Source organism: Epinephelus lanceolatus, chromosome 22, assembly GCF_041903045.1.
Source record: "Epinephelus lanceolatus isolate andai-2023 chromosome 22, ASM4190304v1, whole genome shotgun sequence".
NCBI lineage: Eukaryota > Metazoa > Chordata > Actinopteri > Perciformes > Serranidae > Epinephelus > Epinephelus lanceolatus.
The window spans coordinates 10,161,732-10,184,942 of NC_135755.1; the positions used below are offsets into that span (position 1 = coordinate 10,161,732).

Genomic DNA, 23,211 nt, shown 5'->3' on the forward strand with positions numbered 1-23,211 from the left:
CAGTGCTAGTGTGATCACTCTGCTGATGGAAGGTTGAGACAGGCCTAGACTCTTAGATCCTGCTAAAGATAAAAGTTATTCACAAAGCGTCATTTGACAACTGGAAAAATGCAACAGCTCAGCAGTGATGACTTGGGCCTGCCTCTCCCATCAGCAGAGCGATCACACCAAGTTCCAAAACTTTCAGTGTTGCAGTGTGACACAGTTTATTTTGTTTCCACTGGGTGTCACCATCTTGCAGGCTGACAAAAGGGAAACCAATTACATCACCTCACTAAGGTAAAAGTTTCAGTCCCTTCCTCACTCAGAGTTGTTCTGAGATCTTTCCTAAAGCACTCCTAAGCTAGGATCCTAGCTGGAAACTTTTTGGCTAAGTTAGGAGCTCTCTGAGAGCGTTCTTGTTTAAACAGATCGACTACAAAGAGATGCAAAAACACAACAAGGAGCCACAGACAAAAAATGACCCCAAAGAAATTTAAAATAACCACAAAGAGACACAAAATGACCTCAAAAAAATTTAAAATGACCACAAAGAGACACAAAATGACCTCAAAGAAATTTAAAATGACCACAAGGGACACAAAATGACTACAAGGGACACAAAATGACCACAAAGGGACACAAAATGACCACAACGAGACACAAAATGACCCCACAGAAATTTAAAATGACCACAAAGGGACACAAAATGACCACAAAGGGACACAAAATGACCACAAGGGACACAAAATGACCACAAAGGGACACAAAATGACCACAAAGAAATTTAAAATGACCACACAGGGACACACATTAACCACAAAGAGGCACAAAATGACCATAAAGAGAGACAAAATGACCACAAAGAGGCACAAAATGGCCACAAAGGGCCACAAAATGACCTCAAGGAGGCACAAAATGACCTGACAGAAATTTAAAATGACCACAAGGGCCACAAAATGACCACAAAGAGATTTAAAATGACCAAAAAGAGACACAACAAAGAGTTGAAAGCAAATACAAAGAGGACCATAAAACCAGAAAGAGACACAAAATTAGTTCAAGGAGATGCAAAGTAACTACAAAAGACGCAAAGCAACTCTACTGGGAGAGACAGAGATTCAGAATGACTACAAAGAGACAAAGCAACAACAGGCAGACAGCAACGACTTGGGTCTGCTGTCAGTTCCTTTCAGTATTTTTTAATCCTGTATTATTATATCATGCAATATTTAATTTCTTTAATGACTAGAAATATTATAGATTCCAGAGGAGGTTTCATTTTCAACTCAGGCTTCTAAATTCAGAGGTGGACATCTTGTGTTACAGTTTGGATGAAAATGCCCTCTAGGGGTCGTGAGATAGTCACGTATGAAATATGTGTTATGAACCAACACAAGAAAATTAAAAGAAGGCAATGTCATGGGTCATCCACCAGGGAGGACACAATTTTTATTTTGTAGAGGATATACAAAAGCTTCAACAATGTGCAAAGATATAGATATATATATTATAGTGAAAGTATTAAAGCTTATCCAGACAAACTACTAATACTATTTAAAACTACAAAGCAACCTAAAATAACAGAAGGAACCTCTGTAAACAACCCACCCATCACATCACATCACATCCTAAGTACTGTAACACATGTATGAAAGGTTAACAGGATTTTTGAAATAAAGGTTTTACATGCAACGTAACACACACACACACACACACACACACACAGTAACAACAATAATATCAAAAAGTGAAAACAATAGAACACAAATAAAATATTTTAAAATAAGTGCGAAGCAAAGTTTCTGGCCTGTTTCAGGAAAGTCACATCTGATCTAAGGCCAAAGTGAAGAGGTAAGTTTTTAGTCGACTTTAAAAAATACTTAACTATTTATTGGTATGTTTAATAAATTTCATGTCAGTGTTTCCAAAGTGACGTAGTTCTAATTCCATTTTCATGTGCTGGCTTTGTCATTGGGAGGTGGAGGGGTTGGTGCGTCACCAAAACCAGATGACATGATGCCATGCTGCAGACCACAGTTTGAGACCCATGAACAACAATCTGGATTTTTTTTTTTTTCCCCATTTTGTTTTTTTTACAGGTTGTTGCTGCTTTTCCAGCTGCGTTCATGTGTGTTTTTTAGTGTTTGTGACACCGAACATTTGTGCCATCAAATGTCACTGTGTTTCCAGTTCCGTTTGTGCCACTGGATGTGGGTGTTTTCTATTGGTCCACTGCTGCTTTTCCAGCTATGACTATGTCACTGAACGTGGTTGTTGTGTAAGCATCATTGCTACATTTCCAGTAGCATTTGGGGCCTCTTTTTTTTTGGTGGGCCAGGGTTGCATTTTCTGTGTGTTTGTGCCACCAAATGAAGGTGTTTTTGGTGAGCCATCGTTGCACTTTTGTGCTACTAGACATGGGTGTTTTTTAGCAAGGCACTGCCGCAAGATTAAACTTTCAGTGGTTACCAGATGTTTTGACTTATAGCTCCTACATCTCTTTTTTGCCTTGGTGCTACTTATTTTTAGAAGCTAAATCATTTAGGCTGTTTGCAAAATTGTATCATGCTTGATGTGAATTAAACAGGCAGTTACATTGAAATTTTGCCTCTGGTCATCATTGAAATGGATCATATAATGTTGTGGTGGTGACTTCAGCATATTGGATTTTTATTGTAGCTTTCGTTTCCGTCTGGTTTCTGTTACCTTACCTTCAAAATTACTGATGGCTTACCAGAGCCTCTCCCGCTCCGTCTGTGCTCTGTGTCTCAATGTGACATGATGTGAAAGCATGCACAGGCGTCAGTGTTGATTGGCTATCACTTGTGCTGTGTAAGGAGGGAGTTTTAAAATACATTTATTTGATCGTTTATCGATGAAAAAACGTCCGATGCCTATTATGGTAAACAGTAGGTTGTGTTTACTCGCACACTGGGCGCCTAAATCATTTTCCCGGTTCGCACACACACATATATATATATATTTTTAGGGGCAAATGCGAGTGAAATGCTCACACTGCAGAGCACTTCTGCCCGTGCCAGACAGAAGCATCACCACAGCAGAAATCCAGCGCTGTGCCGGAGAACTTTAACCCCTGTGCATTTCCAGCGACATTTGTGATTGCACCGCCAAACATGGGCTTTTTTGGCAAGTTGTCACCGCATTTCCAGTGGCGTTAATGTGACCAAATGTGGGTGTTTCAAGCCACAACGTGATCTTTTCCTATCAGCACCAAGTGGTCTTTATGCCTAAACATAATCACGTTAACCACAGAATTGTGAAAATGTAAAGAAGGCTAATGTAATGTAAAAGTATCGTTGGTTTGCAGAAACATGCAATCCCAACATTTACACTGGCAGTTTGGTTGGATCATCGCAGTGTTCTTGAAGGCAAATAGTTAACAAGGAAGTTAGCAATGTAGCTCGGTCCTAGCTCATTAAGGACTCTGAATGACAGACTTATAAATGTTACAGGAAGTCTGTGCAGAGCAGCTTAACCTAGACTGATGTGCTCTCTCCTCTTGGTTCTGGTTCATAGCCAGCTGCAGAGGTTTGAATGAGCTGAAGTCCCTCAGTATTTTTTTTGGAAGCCCAGTAAAAGGTGCATCACAGTAATCGAGTCAGATTGAAATAAAGGCATGAATTAGCATCTTTCTGATTTATAAATGGTCGTACTTAAGCTGTTTCTCAGGTAGAAAAATAATCTTTACCTTTGACAAGGAGGTTATGTTTTCGCTGGTGTTGGTCTGTTTGTCTGCAAAATAACTCAAAAAGTTATGAACAGATTTTGATGAAATTTTAAGGAAAGGTGGATAATGGGACAAGGAAGCAAAGTGGATAAAATAATAAAAAAGTCTATCGTCTGACAGCCTCAGCAGCAATTCCAATTTCTAAAAAGACGATGAAAATAGCGCCATCTGGTGGCCGGAAAGCACGTCTTGTTCTGCTAAATATTGTTGTAATTCCAAAGTTGAAATTAACGTTCTGTGTTGGAAAAAAAGAAAGTGAAAAATACAAAAAAACATTATATTCTGTGTTGGTACAAAATAAAAACGAAATAAATACACCACAGTGTCTCCATGGTGAAGGCATATATAACCGAATAATGATAGTGATGCAAATAACCTAATTGTGATGCAGGCTGCAAAATCTGATGCGGGGGGGGAATATCACCTACTTGGCGGAGGTCTGCACTCTGAGTGCTTTTCTAGTTTCATTATGTCGTTGATGTGGAACTTGAAACTTAGATCTCAATCTAGGATCACACAAGGTTTGAAGACCAGAAACCTCAATCACTTTAAGTGTGCAGAGACTGTTTGTTTTAAATGTCTACACCCGTCTATACACACTAGCAGGTCTTTTTACGCTTGCAAAAACAACGGATCACAGTTTTTCTTTGTTCTCATTCACAGCAACGGCTCTGAATCATCTTCTGGCAAATTTGCCAGAACCTTAAAGCGGTTATAAGACATGGCTGAGGTGGTGTATCTTCGCTGGATCTTGGAACTGTTTTGACGAGGCCGAGACTCAGACATACTCATCGAACGGACAACATGCGTTTCCTCTGAAGGCAAGGCTGAAGAAGCACTTGGCAACGTAGCACTGCCATGTGTCAAAAGGGCAGGACTGCTGTGTCTGTGACTGCCTCTTTGGATCGGTAGGCCGGATGCTGGAATTCGCATTGCGACGCCAGGTTTTGAATCTTTGTTCTGGGGTAAATTCACAGATTTTGGATTTTCGCTACTGATTAAGGCTGCTGGTTTTGGATTGTTGTTGTGGGGAAACTGGTCTGGGAGTAGGTTAGTGGGTTTTGAGACGTCTGGTGAGGATTTGGAAGGATTTTTGTCAATCGTAGGTTGGTCATGCTGGCACACAACAGGACCCCGCTTAGATCTAAGGTCCTTGAGTTCTTCAGTTAGTTGGCGGATGATTTCCTCTTTGTCACGAAGAGACGACTCCAGTTCACTGATTCTTCTCAGATGCTCAGTGGTGGCATTTCCAGTGGGATCAGCCTGGTTTCTTGTGTTGTGACCATCTGCATTGCTGCGTGTTGAACTCTGTTGTGATGATTGTGATAACCGCATTTTCCTTCTCCCCACTGTCAAAAGAAAAAGGTCTCTTTAGCACTTCATTACTGACCTCTTAGGTTTTATTACTATTGTTACTATAAATTCTCAGATATAATAATAATAATAATAATAATAACAGAAATTTGCTGGTACGCTGTATCAATCTACAAATGCTGTTTGAATTAAACTCAATACTTCCTGTGTTGTTTATTTTACAATTAAAGCTCTGTATCACCACTTCTCTATACTGTCAAGGCTTTTCTTGTCAATCAGCTGCAGCTGGTTAATCACCAGGAGCTAACATGGCAAAATTTTGGGGTGAATTTGATTCAATCTAATGGAATCACAACAATCAGTTGATGTGGTAGTAGTCGTAAGTATTTCACATACATCTGTGTCTTGGAGATATCCAGCTGGGGAAGCTGCCGGTGAGTTTGGGATGTAGCAGCTGCAGACAGAAAAATTAGCTTCCATCTCCTCCTAACCAAAAAGTGTTATTGACTTACCAGAGTCGCCATATTTCTTCCACAGGAGGGAAGTTAATGCACATGAGATTGATCCAGTTACAACTGTGGTTAGTAGAACAGCGATGATAATTAATGCAGTGCAGGAGGTGCCCTCTCTCTCTGTTCTCTTGAAGCAGCCATCTGAAATGATAATCAAGATTACACAGAAATAATATTTTAGATATACTATATACTTCACAAAGCGACCACCTAAATAATTTGAAAAGTCAGATTATTAGGTACTGCTTTTTTAGTGCCATTAATTTTAACTATCAACAGTCACACTTAATGTACAAGTCATTAAATAAATAATAAATGCATCTTAGTTTTATTTTTCTGTCTTATCTGATGAGGCATTACCTTTTGGTAAATGGCGCCAAAATTGGAGAAAAGGTATTGTATCGGGCTCAAAAGGGCACATGACTTCGCAATGCATTGTGTGTAACCAGCGCCATTTTTACGGGCAAATTGTTTTGTTTACATTGCGTTGCGCCGGGAGAGAGACGTGAAGCGAGAGATTTAAATGGACCGGGCAAAGGAAAAGTGTGTCAGATGGTACCAAGACAAGCTGGACCCTGTTCCAAAGGCTCGGTACCTTGACAAAATCCAGAAAATAGGTGGAGTGGATCCGTATGAGCATGGAGACTGGACTCGGGATTTAAAAGCCCTGCCGCCGTTGACTGAAGCTGAGCTTGTCCTCTATCTCGTCAGCGGGATAAGCTATTATACCGATGACGAATTTAGGAATGCCAAATCTTTAAGGACTCATGGGCAAGCAAACTTTGGGTGGGTGCAGGACCTCCGAATTTTACGCCTTAAAGAGAAGGCCGTCGTCATTTCAGAGGTATGTAAACTTTACAAGCCTCACTGTGTCCCACCTCTGTGTGGTGCTGCCTGTTTGCTTTTTTTCCACTTCTGCTACGTCACCCTTTTGAGCCCTACTGGGGAAAGCAACCACCCAACTATGACAGGAAAAACTGGAAATATCACTTTGCAATTGTATGCCTCGACAAGTTGCACTTTATATCCATGTCTGTCCAGACTCGTATGGAGCCATAACAGTCGACATTGCTTCAGATGTAGAGCTGCATCAAATTCTAATCAGTTCATTGTTGAGTCCAAGCAGACGTTTGTGCCAAATTTGAGAAAATTCCTTCAAGGTGTTCTTGAGATATTGCATTCACAATAATTCAACAGATTAGGTCACAGTGACCTTGACCTTTGACCACCAAATTCTAATCAGTTCATCTCTGACTCAGAGTGGATGTTTGTGCCAAATTTAAAGAAATTGCCTCAAGGCATTCCTGACATATCTTATAATTTTGGTGGTCACAGACCAAAATTCATCAGTTCATCTTTAAATCCAAGTGGACGTTTGTGCCAAATTTAAGGAAATTCCCTCAAGGTGTTGTTGAGACATCACATTCACAAGGATGCAACAGACAGGGTCACAGTGACCTTGACCTTTGACCACCAAATTCTAATCAGTTCAACTTTGACTCAGAGTGGATGTTTGTGCCAAATTTGAAGAAATTCCCTCAAGGCATTCCTGACATATCACTCTCACGCAATTGGGACAGATAGACAACCCGGGTCACCAGACTATCACAGGACTGACTCAGAGACAGACAACCATTCACACTCACATTCACACCTACGGACAATTTAGAGTCACCAATTAACCTGCATGTCTTTGGACTGTGGGAGGAAGCTGGAGTAGCTGGAGGAAACCCACACTGACACAGGGAGAACATGCAAACTCGAACCCCCCACCCTGAATTCAAACCAGGAACCATTTGGCTGTGACATGACAATGCTAACCACTGCACCACCGTACCGCCAATATAAATGTGAATATCTTAAATATAATAGTTTGACCACTAAATATCAACACGACTTTTGGATAACTACAAGGTTGGTTTTTCAAGGTCAAAGCAAAGCATGTTGGTTGTACTGACCTAACTGAGTTTGTCAGGCTATATAAGACTCTCTTAATAATGCCAGAGTTGGAACTACTTAAAAAGATACATGCAAATTGTTACCTTAATTTTTAAAGTTGAAGCAGTGGACTATTTGTCAATGGAGTCTAACGAGAGTATAGATGAGGAACTGAAGCCGTTAACAGTTTCCTCGTTGGAACAGGCTGTCTGACTGAAAGGTAAAGTGGAGAAAATATTCTAAATATAGCCTACATTTAAACTGATGTTGATTTGTTTCAGGGTTTGTTGCTGACACCCATCCACAGCAGTTGCTTAGCCTCCGTGTCCTCCTGCCTGCTTCTCCAAACTGGGGGCGTACTGATATTTACTGTCAGTACCACACTCCTAAGTACCTCATACAACCCCACTTCAAAAAATCTGGGCTATCCCTTTAAATGTAAATTTAGGTTTCAGATGCAAGTGGATTGTTAAGGCTCCAGCGTACCTGGTACATGAATCTCTTTGTGCCTCGTCTCGTTTATTTCAGGCAGGTGAACTCTGCAGGTGACCCTGTAATGAAAGACTTTAGTTTGGATTTTAACCAACACATGTAGAGTTTTCTACTGGCAAAAGGCAGCAGCTGAAATTGTAGCATAAATCTGAGCATTAAACTGAAACTGAACCTGTTGGCAGTCCGCACAGTCGCTCTCCTTGTAGCTGTGAAACACCGCGTTCTGGAATCTTCATCAATCTGTGGGTCTTCAGCAATGATGCTCTGTCCCTGAGCATCAACAAATGTTATCTCAGGCTGCGGGGACAAGCAGCTCGCCTCACACTGCAGAGTCACGTCATCACCTGCATCTAAAACCATTGAGAGTTTTGGCTCCGAAACTGCAGCTACAAAAAAAACAAACAAACAAGAATTACACAAAGTGTGCTATGAATTATGCATCCACCATTTCTGTCAAAATCAGATTCATTATCAACATGGACAAGACATCAGGGAGCAGTATTGTCTGGTCTTTGTGAGAGAGAGATATTTAAAGTTTTATATTTGATCAAATTAACCTTATAGGATAATGATGTAGTCAGCCAGACCTTTCTCCTGCCTGAGATACTGTAGGTCTGGCTATGTGAGAATAGAGTGGTATCTTCTCATCTAACTCTGGGCAAGAAACTGAGTCAGTAAATTTTCCGAAATCTTTGAGGAGACTGTAATGCACCACCACAGCTTTTCCTACATAAATAAAGGTTTTAGACATACCAACAACAAGCTCTATTCTAACGATCTCCTGGGGCGCACTCCAGATCATCTTGCATATGAATGTTCCTGCATCAGAGAGCTGCACGTTGGAAAGCCTCAACGAGATGTTCCCATTTTTCAGCTCATTCATGAAGAGGTTTGTCCTGAAGTGGAAGGCCGGGTCCTTCTCCGCAAAGGTCTCACAGCCCTGCCGGTACACGAGGGCGATCTTTTGATCCGCACTTATGTGGAACCACTCCACTGTTGGGAAGTCACCATTACTGACATTGATGTGGCAGGGCAGGATGACCGTTTGGCCAGTAAAGGTCAGGATCTTCACTGGTGCACTCACCTTCTGGACGTCTCCTAGGAATTAAAAACAAAAAACATGGTGTCGGTTAAATTCAGCAACAAACGGCATGAAAAAACACAACAAATGCTAGACTTACTAAGGGTGGGGGAAAAAATGAATACAGCATATATAGCGATATTGTATCAATACATGACACCTCGCAAATGCACATTTTAACACCAAGATTAGTGTAAAGTAATATCTCCCCTTCTGTTCCTGAGTAATGATGTTGAATTTTGGCCAAAAGAGCGTCTTTGCAGAGCATTATGATGTCACAGTGACCTTTGACCTTATGGATCTAAAATGCCATTACTTTATCATTTTGTCCTATTAGACAATTGTGTGAAATTTTGTCATAATTAGCATACAAACTCTTGAATTTGGGCCAAAAACATATTTTGTGCGATCACAGTGACATTTGTGCTAAATTTGAAGAAAATTGCATTCACAAGAATGAGACGGGCGCAAGGTCACAGTGACCTTTGACCCTCTACCACCAAGTTCTAATCAGTTCATCGCTGAGTCCAAGTGGATGTTTGAGCCAAATTTAAGTAAATTCCCTCAAGACCCTCTTAAGATATAGTATTCACAAGAATGAGACGGACACAAGGTCACTGTGACCTTGACCTCTAACCACCAAATTCTAATCAGTTCATTGCTGAGTCCAAGTGGATGTTTGTGCCAAACTTAAAAAAGGAAAAAATATTCCGCACAGAGCTCAGAGCTGAGCGCAGAGCTCCCATTTAATTTTCAGTCAAGTGACGTTTCGAGCAACGCAGGCTCTTCCTCAGACTTGTAATAGGATACAAACAGAAACGCCATCTTTAAATATCCACCGTAATCAGTGAGATGAATCACAGCTGTGTGCAAACCAGACATTTAAAAAAATGAAAAAATACAGACAAAGATGTATTAATATAAATACAGTAGTCCAGCATAAACATGAAGAGTGACCTTAAGTACACACATATCTAGAGTACACATATATGTAAAAACGTCACCCTACATAAATATTAAAGTACACATCATATAGTACAAAACCAGTGAATACAAAATAGCCCAAAAGGTCCATACTTGCATAACAAATAGAGGCATATTATCCAAGATATATATATATGTATATATATATATATATATATATATATATATATATATATATATATATATATATATATATATATATATATATATATATATATATGGGGGTTGTTTGTGTACTATTCGAGGGGGTTTTGAAAGACAGTTCTTGAGCATAGGGTCCGTTTCCACTATGTGCCAGTGTTTTTTAATAGTCTTTTCAATGTCTTTGGATACAGGTGAGTACTGAATGGCACATATGACTCCATTGTCTGTTCTTTTGGGTCTTGTAGAGGTCAGACATTTAGTTTGTGATATATTAGAAAAACGTGAAGGCAGCGGAGCGACTTTGCTTCACATAGCTCGTCTTCGCTGGACTCCGACTTCACCTCGGATGGGTCACATGTTTTTTTAGAAACCAACAACGGATCCCACACAAGAAGAAATGCAGGTGCGGCAAAAAATCTCCCACCAAGAGAACCATACCTGACCCGCCAGAGGCAGAAGAAATAATCGTTCACAACCTCTCCAGTAAGCCCATTTCACACACATGCATATCCGCTCTCAACAAAGGCCTTTCATTTGTGCCCACAACACAATGTAATGAATTCCACACGATGGTTGACATGCAAAAATTCTTCCATAACTTGAGACTGAAGGAGTTTTTTGGAGACGGCCCAGTCTAACTCGCTCTCTACCCTCCCTACCCAACAGGATGTTAGAAGTTTATGATTTATTTGGGATGTGCGTGTTATTATCTTTTTTTCTGTGCCAAACTTAAGGAAATTCCCTAGGGGCCCTCTTGAGTTATACCGCATTCACAAGAATTAGATAGACACAAGGTCACAGTAAGCTTTGACCTGTCACCACCAAATTCTGAGCTGAGCTGAGTCCAAGTGGATGTTTGTGCCAAATTTGAAGAAAATTCCTCCAAGCATTCTTGAGATATTGCATTCACAACAATTAGATGGACGCAAGGTCACAGTGACCTTTGACCACCAAATTCTAATCAGATCGTCGTTGAGTCCAAGCGGACGTTTGTGCCAAATTTGAAGAAAATCCCTTAAAAATGTTATTGAGATATCGCATTCACAAGAATGGGATGGAGAGACTACATGAACCCATAATGCCTCCAGCCATGCTAACACTGGTGCAGAGACATACAAACAAAGTTAGCATCTAACTGATGAACTGTATTTAGCAGCTAAAAAGCCTGATGTGTAAGTGTTAATGTTTGCAGCTTGTCTGTTCTGCTCCCAAGTGGCCAAAAAAATTCATTTAATATAGGTCTAATCTTTCCCTTGGCAGTAAATCTTAAAACTCAGGACATACTGCACAGTCTCATTACAGTTTGGCTGCTGGAGTAAATGTTTTGCTGCGTCATGTCGTGTCATGTCTGAGGGCAAACTTTCAATTCCTCTTTGTTGTTTAGATTTCTGTAAATGATCCAAATGTGCGTCAGTTGACCTTTTCACATCTCCAAGATTGTGTAACTTTTGTTTTTTAATGTTTTTTTCTTAGGGACGTCAGTAAATCAGTTCACAAATTTGGTCCAGACTGAAATGAAACAACAGATGATCCTCTGACCTTTCTTCTCAAGGTTGACATTTTGAGTGAAATATCACAGCAACTACTGGATGATTGCAATGACATTTGGTTCAGATGTTCATGATTCCAACAGGCTTAAATTGTATTAACTCTAATTTAGAGTTGGGCAATTTGGAGAAAATATTTGACCACCTACACATCAATACTGCGACAATATTGTAGGGTTTAGTATCAGTGCTTTCACAAAACATTTACAAAATGAGACTTTTGATAAATATCCGTCAGTCATTTGAATATAAAGCATTCACTTAATGACTGCCTTACTGATGTTAAAAAAGAAGGTTGTCAAAAAAAGTTTCTTCAGCTGAACTCACACAAAACAGAAATTGTTGTCATTGGACGCCAGCGCGTGACAAAACTAATTCCACCTTTGGGTGCTCCCCTATCGGACAGTATCAAACCTGCTGCAAGAACCTTGGAGTTCGATCATGTTAGTGCAGGGCTACCCAGAACTTTACATCTGTCCCACGGACGATAGGCCTACACACTTATAAATGAGAAGGTGAAGGACGAACCCAAGGTGATATGTAAACTCATCTTCATTAGTCGACTACAAACATGACGTATCATCTCTTCTCCTAAATTTTAAAACTGGACACAATGGACAAAGACTGAAAACAGAGACAATGACGGTAAGAAAGAACATTGATCAGCAAACGTGAATGATTAAAACTTCTCGTGAGAGGTTACAGGTCACGTGCCAATTGCTCTCCTCAGCCACCAGAGTTCAAAATTACGGGCACACCACCCTCACAGAAATGGACTGTCCCACATACTAATCATAAGACACGTGGCAGGTACGTAGGCAAAACGGGCTGGGGGGGGGGCAGCCCTCAAAAAAGCAGAAGTTAATAAGTGAAATGTACTTTTCACTGTTGCAACTGTTCCCACAATTGAGGTCAGTTGCAACATCTCCTTCCGTCTTCTTCTGAGTGATCATGTTTCAGTAAGTATCAGGCAGATGAAGGTTTAAAACATGAAACTTTGGTTGATGTTGTCCAAATAGTCTCAGAGTGACGGACAGGAATGCAAAAAGTGTTGCAACAGTCCCCAGTCTCCCCTTTTTGGTGCCAATACTTTGGTTTTTTTTACCTTTTTACTTCAGTAAATATTAAAATGTAGGATTTTTACTTGTAACAGCGTGATATTTCTCTGTGGTGCAGCCAGACTAATTTAGGCAATAACCCAACATTAAGCGCAGAGGTGGGTAGAGTAGCCAAATATTGTACTCAAGTAAGAATACTGATACTTAGAACAATATTACTCAAGTAAAAGTAAAAAGTAGTCATCCAAATAATTACTTGAGTAAGAGTAAAAGAATATTTGGTGAAAAAACTGCTCAAGTACTGAGTAACTGTTGAGTAACGTCTGATTTATTTGTAAAATAAGAACATTAATGTAATCAATCAATCAAAAATAATAATCTGCAAATTCATGTATTTTAAATGATACCCCTTTAACTAAAACAAAAATAAATTAAATCTTTACAAACATAAACATAAATCAAGGCACAAGAAACACAAATATATTCTTATATATACTGTACATATATATATGTAATCATGTACTCAGGTGGGTAGAGTAGCCAAATATTGTACTCAAGTAAGAGTATTGTTGCTTTAAAACAATATAACTCAAGTAAAAGTAAAAAGTATTTTGCATTAAAATGAAAAAGTGAAAAAGTACATTTTATCCAAAAAGTTACTCAAGTAAATGTAACTGAGTAAATGTAACTAGTTACTACCCACCTCTGATTAAGCGGAACAACAAGAAAACTAGTCAGGCGTAAAAATCACACCGTCTCTGACAGACGCCGAATTGCTTTCCCACTATCAAGTGTCTTTTTACGCCAAAACTCAAACTGAAATAAAATGTATGTCTCCCAGTGTCTCCCATATCGCGTCTGCGATGACTAATTCAAACAAAAATGGCACATAGTTTGGATCTGCGGTGCGTAAAAAGCAGTAGCTGCAAGCGTCTGCTCTCTGGAATCGTTTAAGATTGTTAACATTATATTTAGAGGGGCATTTCAGGAATTACTGACTAAAATAAAGGGGAGAAGAGAATGAGGAGCGGAGGAGAAGAAATGAGTGGATAATACAGGAGAGGAGGAGGAAAAACTCATTTATCCCCAAACGACGCCATTATTCAGTTACACTAAACGGAGACTTGCGTTTGTATCTAACACAGGCATTTATAATCCGTAGCAAGGTAGAATTAATAATTCATAAACTACAGATACAAACTTGTAACCTTACCCGCGCAACAAGACAGCATGGCGGCGACCAGGAAAAGACGTCCAGGCATGGCAAAGACGCAAAAACACCGACACAGAGCTCTTGTAAATCTATAAGCGGTTTGGAAAGCTAGTAATTCAGTGTCCGACAGTGGTTTCATGGCTCAAGGAGCAGCCCGAGGCAGACTGATGATCAACAGCTCATTCTGAAGTTTTACAGGAGGACACGACGTGTTCAAGACAACTGGACGAGGTAGGGTAGACTATGAATACCATCTGACTATAAGGGCGGAACCCAAGGGGGTGTGCGTGTCTGTGTGCGTCTGCGTTTGTGTGAGTTTTGGGGGGGGTTATTGTTTGTGGTAACCGAAAGTGAAAGTACAAGCCAACCCCAGATTCACTCTCCTGTTTGGAGACCTGCTGATTTCAGTCTGACATATGGTCACTACCTTTTTATCAAGCCCTGGCATCACCTGAGTACGGTGGGGGTACACGCCCATTAATGTCCTGAGCACAGAAAATGAAAAAATCCAGGCAGAGAGCAGACTCTCTGCAGTAAAATACACTCCCACACACTTATAGTGAGTCATACGTGATGACTGAGAGGGAACACCTCTGTGTGAGTCTGAAGGAAAATCATGCAGAGTAGGGCTATATCTTGAAATCATTATTACTCAGCTAAAATTGAACAGTTGGGACATTTCCAAACACCAAAACTTTCATTTCCAGCTAACATGGAGGCTGGCTCAGTAACATGCAAAATAAGAAGCTGCTCGTAATAAAAAAAAAGGAAGTCAGACTTTCATCATATTATTAATATTTTGAGACATAATGTCCATAAGCCAAGCAAGGTCAAAGAGGGATTACAACAAGCATAAAAGAAGAAAGAACAATAGCCTGTAAGAAATGTTTTGAGACACAAAGCTGACAATCTGCACTTCACAGTAACCAAACACTGGCGCAAACGTGTCAAAATTCACTTTATTTTTAAATATATACCCATTATTTATACAAATACCACCGTCTACTGGACAGTGTTAGGGGCTCTCCTGGCCTTCACCTGCAAAATGATACTCAAATGGACATGAACGCACCAGGAAGAGACTCAAAATGACTACAAAGAGACACAGCATGAATACAAAGAGACATAAAGCGATTACAAAGAGATAAAAAATGTCTACAAAGTGACAAAACATCCACGAAGAAACTAAGAAGGACCACAAAAAACACAATATGGCAACAAAACAACAACAAAAAAATGGCTACAAAGAGACACAAAATGACTACAAAGAGACACAACGCGACTACAAAGAGACACAACATGGCTACAAAGAGACACAGCATGAATACAAAGAGGCATAAAGAAATTACGAAGAGATTAAAAATGACTACAAAGAGACAAAAAAAATCCACAAAGACAATAAGAACCAAAAAAACACAATATGGCAACAAAACAACAACAAAAAATGGCTACAATGAGATTAATAATATCCATTAAGAGAATAAAAATGAGGACAAAGACACACAACATGACTACAAAGAGACACAACGCGACTACAAAGAGACACAACATGGCTACAAAGAGACACAGCATGAATACAAAGAGGCATAAAGAAATTACGAAGAGACACAAAATGACTACAAAGAGACACAACGCGACTACAAAGAGACACAACATGGCTACAAAGAGACACAGCATGAATACAAAGAGGCATAAAGAAATTACGAAGAGATTAAAAATGACTACAAAGAGACAAAAAAATCCACAAAGACAATAAGAACCAAAAAAACACAATATGGCAACAAAACAACAACAAAAAAATGGCTACAACAAGATTAATAATATCCATTAAGAGAATAAAAATGAGGACAAAGACACACAACATGACTACAAAGAGACACAGCATGAATACAAAGAGGCATAAAGCAATTACAAAGAGATTAAAAATGACGACAAAGAGACAAAAAATCCACAAAGAAAATAAGAAGAACCAAAAAAAACACAATATGGCAACAAAACAACAAAAAAAATGGCTACAAAGAGACACAAAATGGCTACAAGGAGATTAATAATGTCCATTAAGAGAATAAAAATGAGGACAAAGACACACAACATGACTACTAAAAGATTACAAAAATGATTACACACAAAATGACCACAAAGAAACTAAAAATGACTACAAAGAGACACATGACAACAAAGACACAAAAAATACCACAAGGACAAAAAAATGATGACAAAAGAGACACAACATGGCTACAAAGAGACTAACTACAAAGACATGTAAAGTAAGAACAAACAGACTCAGAGTGACCACAAAGAGACACAACGTGGCTACAAAGAGACACAAAATGACCACAAAGAGACACGTGACTACAAAGAGACACAGCATGAATACAAAGAGGCCTAAAGCAATTACAAAGAGACACAAAATGACTACAAAGAGAAATAAAGCAACTACAAAGACATAAAGTAACAACAAACTGACTCAGAGTGACCACAAAGAGACACAAAATGACTAGAAAGAGACACAACATGGCTACAAAGAGACACAAAATGACTAGAAAGAGACACAACGTGGCTACAAAGAGACACAAAATGACTACAAAGAGACACAATGTGACTACAAAGAGAGACAGCATGAAGACAAAGAGGCCTAAAACAATTACAAAGAGACAATCCACAAAAAAACTAGGAAGGCCCAAAAAAACACAATATGGCAACAAAACAACAAAAAAATGGCTACAACAAGATTAATAATGTCCATTAAGAAAGATTTCAAAAATGACTACACACAAAATGACCACAAAGAAACTACAAATGACTACAAAGTGACACAACATGACTACAAAGACACAAAAAAATACCACAAGGACACAAAAAATGATGACAAAAGAGACACAACATGGCTACAAAGAGACTAAAAATGATGACAAAAGAGACACAACATGGCCACAAAGAGACTAAAAATGATGACAAAGTCACACATGACTACAAAGAGACACACAATGTCAACAAAGAGACACAAAATGCCAACAAAGAGACACAAAATGGCTACAAAGAGACACAATGTAAATAGACACAATGTGGCTACAAAGATGCAAAATGCCAACAAAGAGACACAACGTGGCTACAAAGAGACACAAATGGCTACAAAGAGACACAAAATGCCAACAAAGAGACACAAATGGCTACAAAGAGACACAAAATGTCAACAAAGAGACACAACATGGCCACAAAGAGACACAAATGGCTACAAAGAGACACAAAATGCCAACAAAGAGGCACAATGTAAAGAGACACAATGTGGCTACAAAGACGCAAAATGCCAACAAAGAGACACAACGTGGCTACAAAGAGACACAAAATGCCAACAAAGAGACACAACGTGGCTACAAAGAGACACAACGTGGCTACAAAGACGCAAAATGCCAACAAAGAGACACAACGTGGCTACAAAGAGACACAATGTGGCTACAAAGATGCAAAATGCCAACAAAGAGACACAACGTGGCTACAAAGAGACACAAAATGCCAACAAAGAGACACAATGTGGCTACAAAGACGCAAAATGCCAACAAAGAGACACAACGTGGCTACAAAGAGACACAAAATGCTAACAAGGAGACACAACATGGCTACAAAGAGACACAAAATGCTAACAAAGAGACACAACGTGGCTACAAAGAGACACAATGTGGCTACAAAGAGACACAATGTTGTTACAAAGAGACACAAAATGCCAACAAAGAGACACAAAATGACTACAAAGACATGTAAAGTAACAACAAACAGACTCAGAATAACCACAAAGAGACACAATATGGGTACAAAGAGACATGAAGCAATTACAAAGACACAAGCAAAAATGCAAAAACATCTAAACAAAATTCTTCGACATCGATACAGTGATGGGAAAAACAATAAATTCAGTGTCTGAAACTGGTGTCATGGTTCACAAAGCAGCCCGAGGAAGACGGACACCATTTCATTCAGAAGTTTTACAGGGGGTGGTAGCATGTGGTTTGTCCGCTGTAAGATGATGCATTCAAGTTTCAGAAAGGAAACTGAGAACGTGTGTGTGTGTGTGTGTGTGTGTGTGTTGGTGTGTGCAAGTATCTGATCACTACCTTTTTATGGAGCCCTAACTTCACCAAAACACTGTGGGGTTACACCTCCATCAACATCCCATACCCAGAAAATACACAGAAAATACAGACAGAGAGCAGTCGCTCCGGGGACATACACCATCCCACATTTCCTATGCATCAAAAGTGATGAGTATGACTAAGGGATTACATCTGTATGAGTCTACTGTTTTTAGGAAAATCCTGCACAGTAGGCCATATCCTGAAATCATCCTAACTGAGCCAGAAATCAAATGGTTGCTCTGTCACCAGACCAAAACATTCATTTCCAGCAAACACGGAGGCCGGGGATGGGAAATAAAAGGCTGCTCGTAATAAAAAAAAGGAAGTCAAACTACATACAGCCTCATGATATTGTCTATTTTTAGACATAATGTCCATAAGCCAAGCAAGGTCAAAGAGGGATTACAACAAGCATAAAAGAAGAAAGAACAATAGCCTGTAAGTAATGTTTTGAGACACAAAGCTGACAATCTGCACTTCACAGTAACCAAACACTGGAGCAAACGTATCAAAATTCACTTTATTTTTAACTATATATCCATTATTTATACATATACCATCATCTATTGGACAGTGTCAGGGGCTCTCCTGGCCTTCACCTGCAAAGAGACACAACGTGGCTACAAAGACACTTAAATGACTGCAAGATGCTAAAAGAGACCCAGGCCTGGAAAATGTGTTTGTGGAATGAAACCAAACAATATGAAGTTCTTCCTTTTGGACTGAAATGTCAGTTAATGTTTAAGGGGCATAAAATTATCTCCATCTACTGGTGACTGAAAGTAACTACAACAACACACACACACACACACACTGATGCTGCTGCTTAAACGTCTCTGGATCCTCAGGACACCGCTGATCCTCTCATAGCCTCCATCTGATGAGAGAAGACGACAAGAGAAGTTATAAACCAGCTGTCAGTCAGTGATGCAGCACATCCAGTATAAAGACCAGTAGGGACTTCCTGTTCAGAGCAGAGTGGAGCGGCTGTGTAGCGTAGTCGGCTTCCTTCCAGCTCTCATGTTAACGTGTTGGAGTGAACACACTGAGCTGGAAGCTCACAGACCTGCAGAGACTTTGGGCATCAAGTCTGTTTACTCTGCAGATTTCACTCAAGTACACAGTGTAAATAAACTGCTGAGAGTCCTGAACGCATCATGGTTGCACAAACAGAGGGATTCACTTTAATGATGGATTTACTGAGTCTGTTAGAACAAATGACTGAATGAAGAACAAATACCAACATCCTTCATTGTAACACTATAGGCTATATAACACGCGCACACACACACACACACACACACACACACACACACACACACACAGCTGTAATCCATCTTCACTTCCCGTAGACATGAACACAACAACAGTCGTCTTCACATCAACTTAAACACATGATCTCAACAAGCTTCTCTCTGATCTGATTGGCTGACTGTTCTCTCTGTCTGTCTCTCTGTCCTCTCCTGAAGACTGTCACCATTCCCCTCTTTGAGCCACTGAGAAGGTCTGAGGTTTACAGGAAGTACTGGGTCTTTGCTCTGATACTAACTGTGTTTAATATAATACTGCTGAAACCAGCATGGACCCACTCCAACCCTCTACTGACCTCAGAGTCTCCAGTTTACAGTGTGGACTCTCCTTCAGATGACACAGCAGCTTCACATCTGAATCCTGCAGCTTGTTGTAGCTCAGGTCCAACTCTCTCAGATGGGAGGGGTTGGACTTCAGAGCTGAGGCCAGTGAAACACAGCTGATCTTTGACAAACTGCAGCCCCTCAGTCTGAATGAAGAATAAATGATGTAGATAAAAATCATTAATAAAACAATCAGATGTGTTCAGGTGTTAAATGTGTAGCTCAACATTACTATGTCCTGATCAATGAACTTTGCCCTAAACTGAGTAGAGTGACTTTGTCATTGTGTTATTGTGCTGATCCCAACAGGATGCAGGTTAAAGACTGGAAAATACAAAAAGTGAAAAACAGCTCTCATAAATATCATTGACAACGTGCTGCTACTTCAATAAAGATGTAGTGACTTCACCTCTTAAACTCTGCCAGCTCCACCAGTGGCTCCATCATCACTAACTCATGTTGTGCAGCCAAACACAAATCACTTATTTAAAGAATCATCAGGGTAAATTTAAGTTGAAATCAAGTGTTTAAAGCAGGGCTGTTCAATTACAAATTCAACTGTGCTTGTGTAAACCATGATTGTAAACCATAGCGGCGGTGAATGAGGGACAGAGCAGATTGAAATATGGCTTTCTACATGCTGAACAAGTGTATTGATAAAGCACTGGCTTTTTACTGCTGAAGGTTTTATTGCACTTATTTATAGTAACAAGCGTACTTGTTGTCAACTAACGGATGACAACAATGTCAAATAACGGATGAGGGTCACAGATATCTGGGTGTTTTCATCACTCTTGATTTGAATAACTTATTTGAGACAAATTACTCTCCATTAACTCAAAAAATTAAGATGGATTTGAAGACATGGACCTCCTTGCTGACATCGTTCCTCTGACAGATCAATGTCATTAAAATGAACATCCTTCCCTGATTAAACTACTTATTCCAAAATCTTCCATGTTATCTGATGCCGGCGTTTTTTAAGTCACTGAATTCTGGTATTTCTCATTATGTTTGGAACAACAAACACCAAAGGGTTAAGTTCTCCAAACTTACTAAACCGAAGGAATTAGGAGGTTTATCTCTCCCTAACTTACAATTATACTATTGGTCGGCTCAGCTCAAAATGATGTCAGACTGCTTTACGTATAGGCAAGAAGCTTTGTGGCTTAGTCTTGAGTCTCCAGCATGTTATCCCAGAAGACTTAAATCCCTACCTTTTATCAATAATATAGACCAAATAAATTCTCTTGATCAGAACATAATCATTTACAACACATTACTGGTGTGGAAGGATGTGAGAAAACACTTAGATATCCCGTCTGTCATTTCTGTTGAGTCTCCCCTAACGTTTAACCCTGATGTCCTGGTGCAGATCAGGAGTATTGGTTTGAGGGGGTGGTTGTCCAATGGCTGACTTGATTTTGTGGGCCTGCTGATCACCGAGCACCTTCCTCCTCTCTCTCTCTCTCTCTTTCCTTTGCTAACACTCATGTCCTGTTATGCATCTCACTAACTCGGCTCTACTGCATGTCACTAACTCGGCTTCTCCTCCGGAGCCTTTGTGCTCCACTGTCTTGCAGGTTACCTCGTATCACAGCGGTGCCTGGATGGTGTGACGTGTGTGGTTGTGCTGCTGCCGTGGTCCTGCCTGATGCCTCCTGCTGCTGCTGTTATCATTAGTCATACTTCTACTGTTATTGTACACATATGATTATTGTCACATACATATACTGTCATACATTAATATATACCTACAACATATTGTATCACAATAGCTGTAATTATTATTGTAATGTTATTACTTAAATGAATATTGTTGTAAGCTATTATCATTACTGCCTGTCCTGCATCTCTCTCTGTCTCTGTCTCTCTTTATGTCTCATTGTGTCATATGGATTACTGTTCATTTATCATGTTGATCTGTTCTGTACGACATCTATTACACGTCTGTCCGTCCTGGAAGAGGGATCCCTCCTCAGTTGCTCCACATTGCTCTGCCACAGTCAATGGATTAAACCACTGAACAAGACAAATAGACTTCACTGTGGATCAGTATAATCAGCCTCAGAGGTGGAAAGAGTACTGGAAATTTGTACTCAAGTACAAGTACTGTTACATTGCTTAAATTGTACTCAATTACAAGTAAAAGAACTGGTGTTTAAACAATACTTAAGTAAAAGTACAAAGTACTCTTCTCAAAAACTACTCAGAGTATTAATTACTTTTAACCAATGGATGTTTTATTGCGTTTTCAATAGCAGGCATTCGATTCGATTCACCTGTATAAAATATCAAAAACAGCTCACCTTATACAGTGAAATTACTGCAATGATATGCCTATTATGAGGCAAGAGTGTAAACACATGGTGCACACATGAATACATGGGGCTCACTGACTCCACAAGAGTCACACCTTTCCAGTCAGCCCCAATTTATCCAACTGTCATACTGTTTAAGGACCCCAGTATGCAGGAATAATAAAACAGAATAGGTGAAATGACATAAATACGGAACGCAAAATAACCGCGTGGGTTTTGCACAAAACTGCAAGGGATTAGAGTGAAGTGGATGTGTCTGTAAAGGGGTAACGCTTATCATACGAAAACATTTTCATTCAGGTATCTTGAAGTAAGAGAACAAGGGACCCCTTGCTTGTGCCCTGTTTTCCATGCTAAACGTTAGCCTGAATTTGGAGCACCTGTGTCTGCTGCAGTGGAGTTGTCCTTTCCTTACGTCATAGATTAATTGGCGTGGTCGCGATCAGACAGCCCTATTGGCTACAAAGATGCAGATGAAAGGTTTGAATATTAATTCAAATTGTGGGCGTACTCAGTAGCGACTTATGATTTTAAAAGTAGCGAAGCAGATTACATGGTGTAAATTGTACTCAAGTATGAGTAAAATTACACACTTGAAAAAAATACTCATAAAAGTACAAGTACCCAAAAAAATCTACTTAATTACAATAACGTGAGTATTTGTAATTCGTTACTTCCACCCCTGATCAGCCTGGGGCCTGTTGTTCGAAAGTAGATTAACCAATCCAGGATAAGTGAGAAAGCGAGGCTGGAAAAATTCCCCTAAGTCCATCCTGGCTTAATTGGTTGTTCGAACGCCAAGCCAGGCTGAGGAGGCGCGGCTTTGTTAAGCCAGGTGTAACTTATTCAGGTGAGTGCGCGTCCACGGCTTTCTTAAATAGACCCCGAGGTCGACCACAGATTCACCGATGCAGCAATGGAGAGGGCACGTGCGGCTTACTTCTCACCCAATGAGCAGCGTCTCATCATGGACACTTATGAAGAGGTAAAACATATAATCATGAAGAAAGGAAACACTGCAGCGATAATAAAGCAGAGAGAGTGCGTGGCAAACAATTGCGGACCGCCCTCTTCATACAAGGTACATTATTCCAGTATACTGTACATGGAATC

At 39.8% G+C, this 23,211-nt stretch overlaps 1 protein-coding gene across 1 annotated transcript; it reads right to left on the reverse strand.

Moving 5' to 3' along the window:
* Positions 1-1,399: 1,399 nt before the first annotated feature.
* LOC117272745 (uncharacterized) lies at positions 1,400-14,268 on the reverse strand. The gene is made up of 6 exons (XM_033651788.2): positions 14,014-14,268; positions 8,740-9,084; positions 8,159-8,372; positions 7,981-8,045; positions 5,557-5,697; positions 1,400-5,079 (listed from the first exon to the last, which is right to left on the reverse strand). Exons 1-6 carry the CDS (start codon positions 14,150-14,152, stop codon positions 4,388-4,390), a joined length of 1,596 nt encoding a protein of 531 aa, XP_033507679.2. The 5' UTR covers positions 14,153-14,268; the 3' UTR covers positions 1,400-4,387.
* Positions 14,269-23,211: the final 8,943 nt, after the last annotated feature.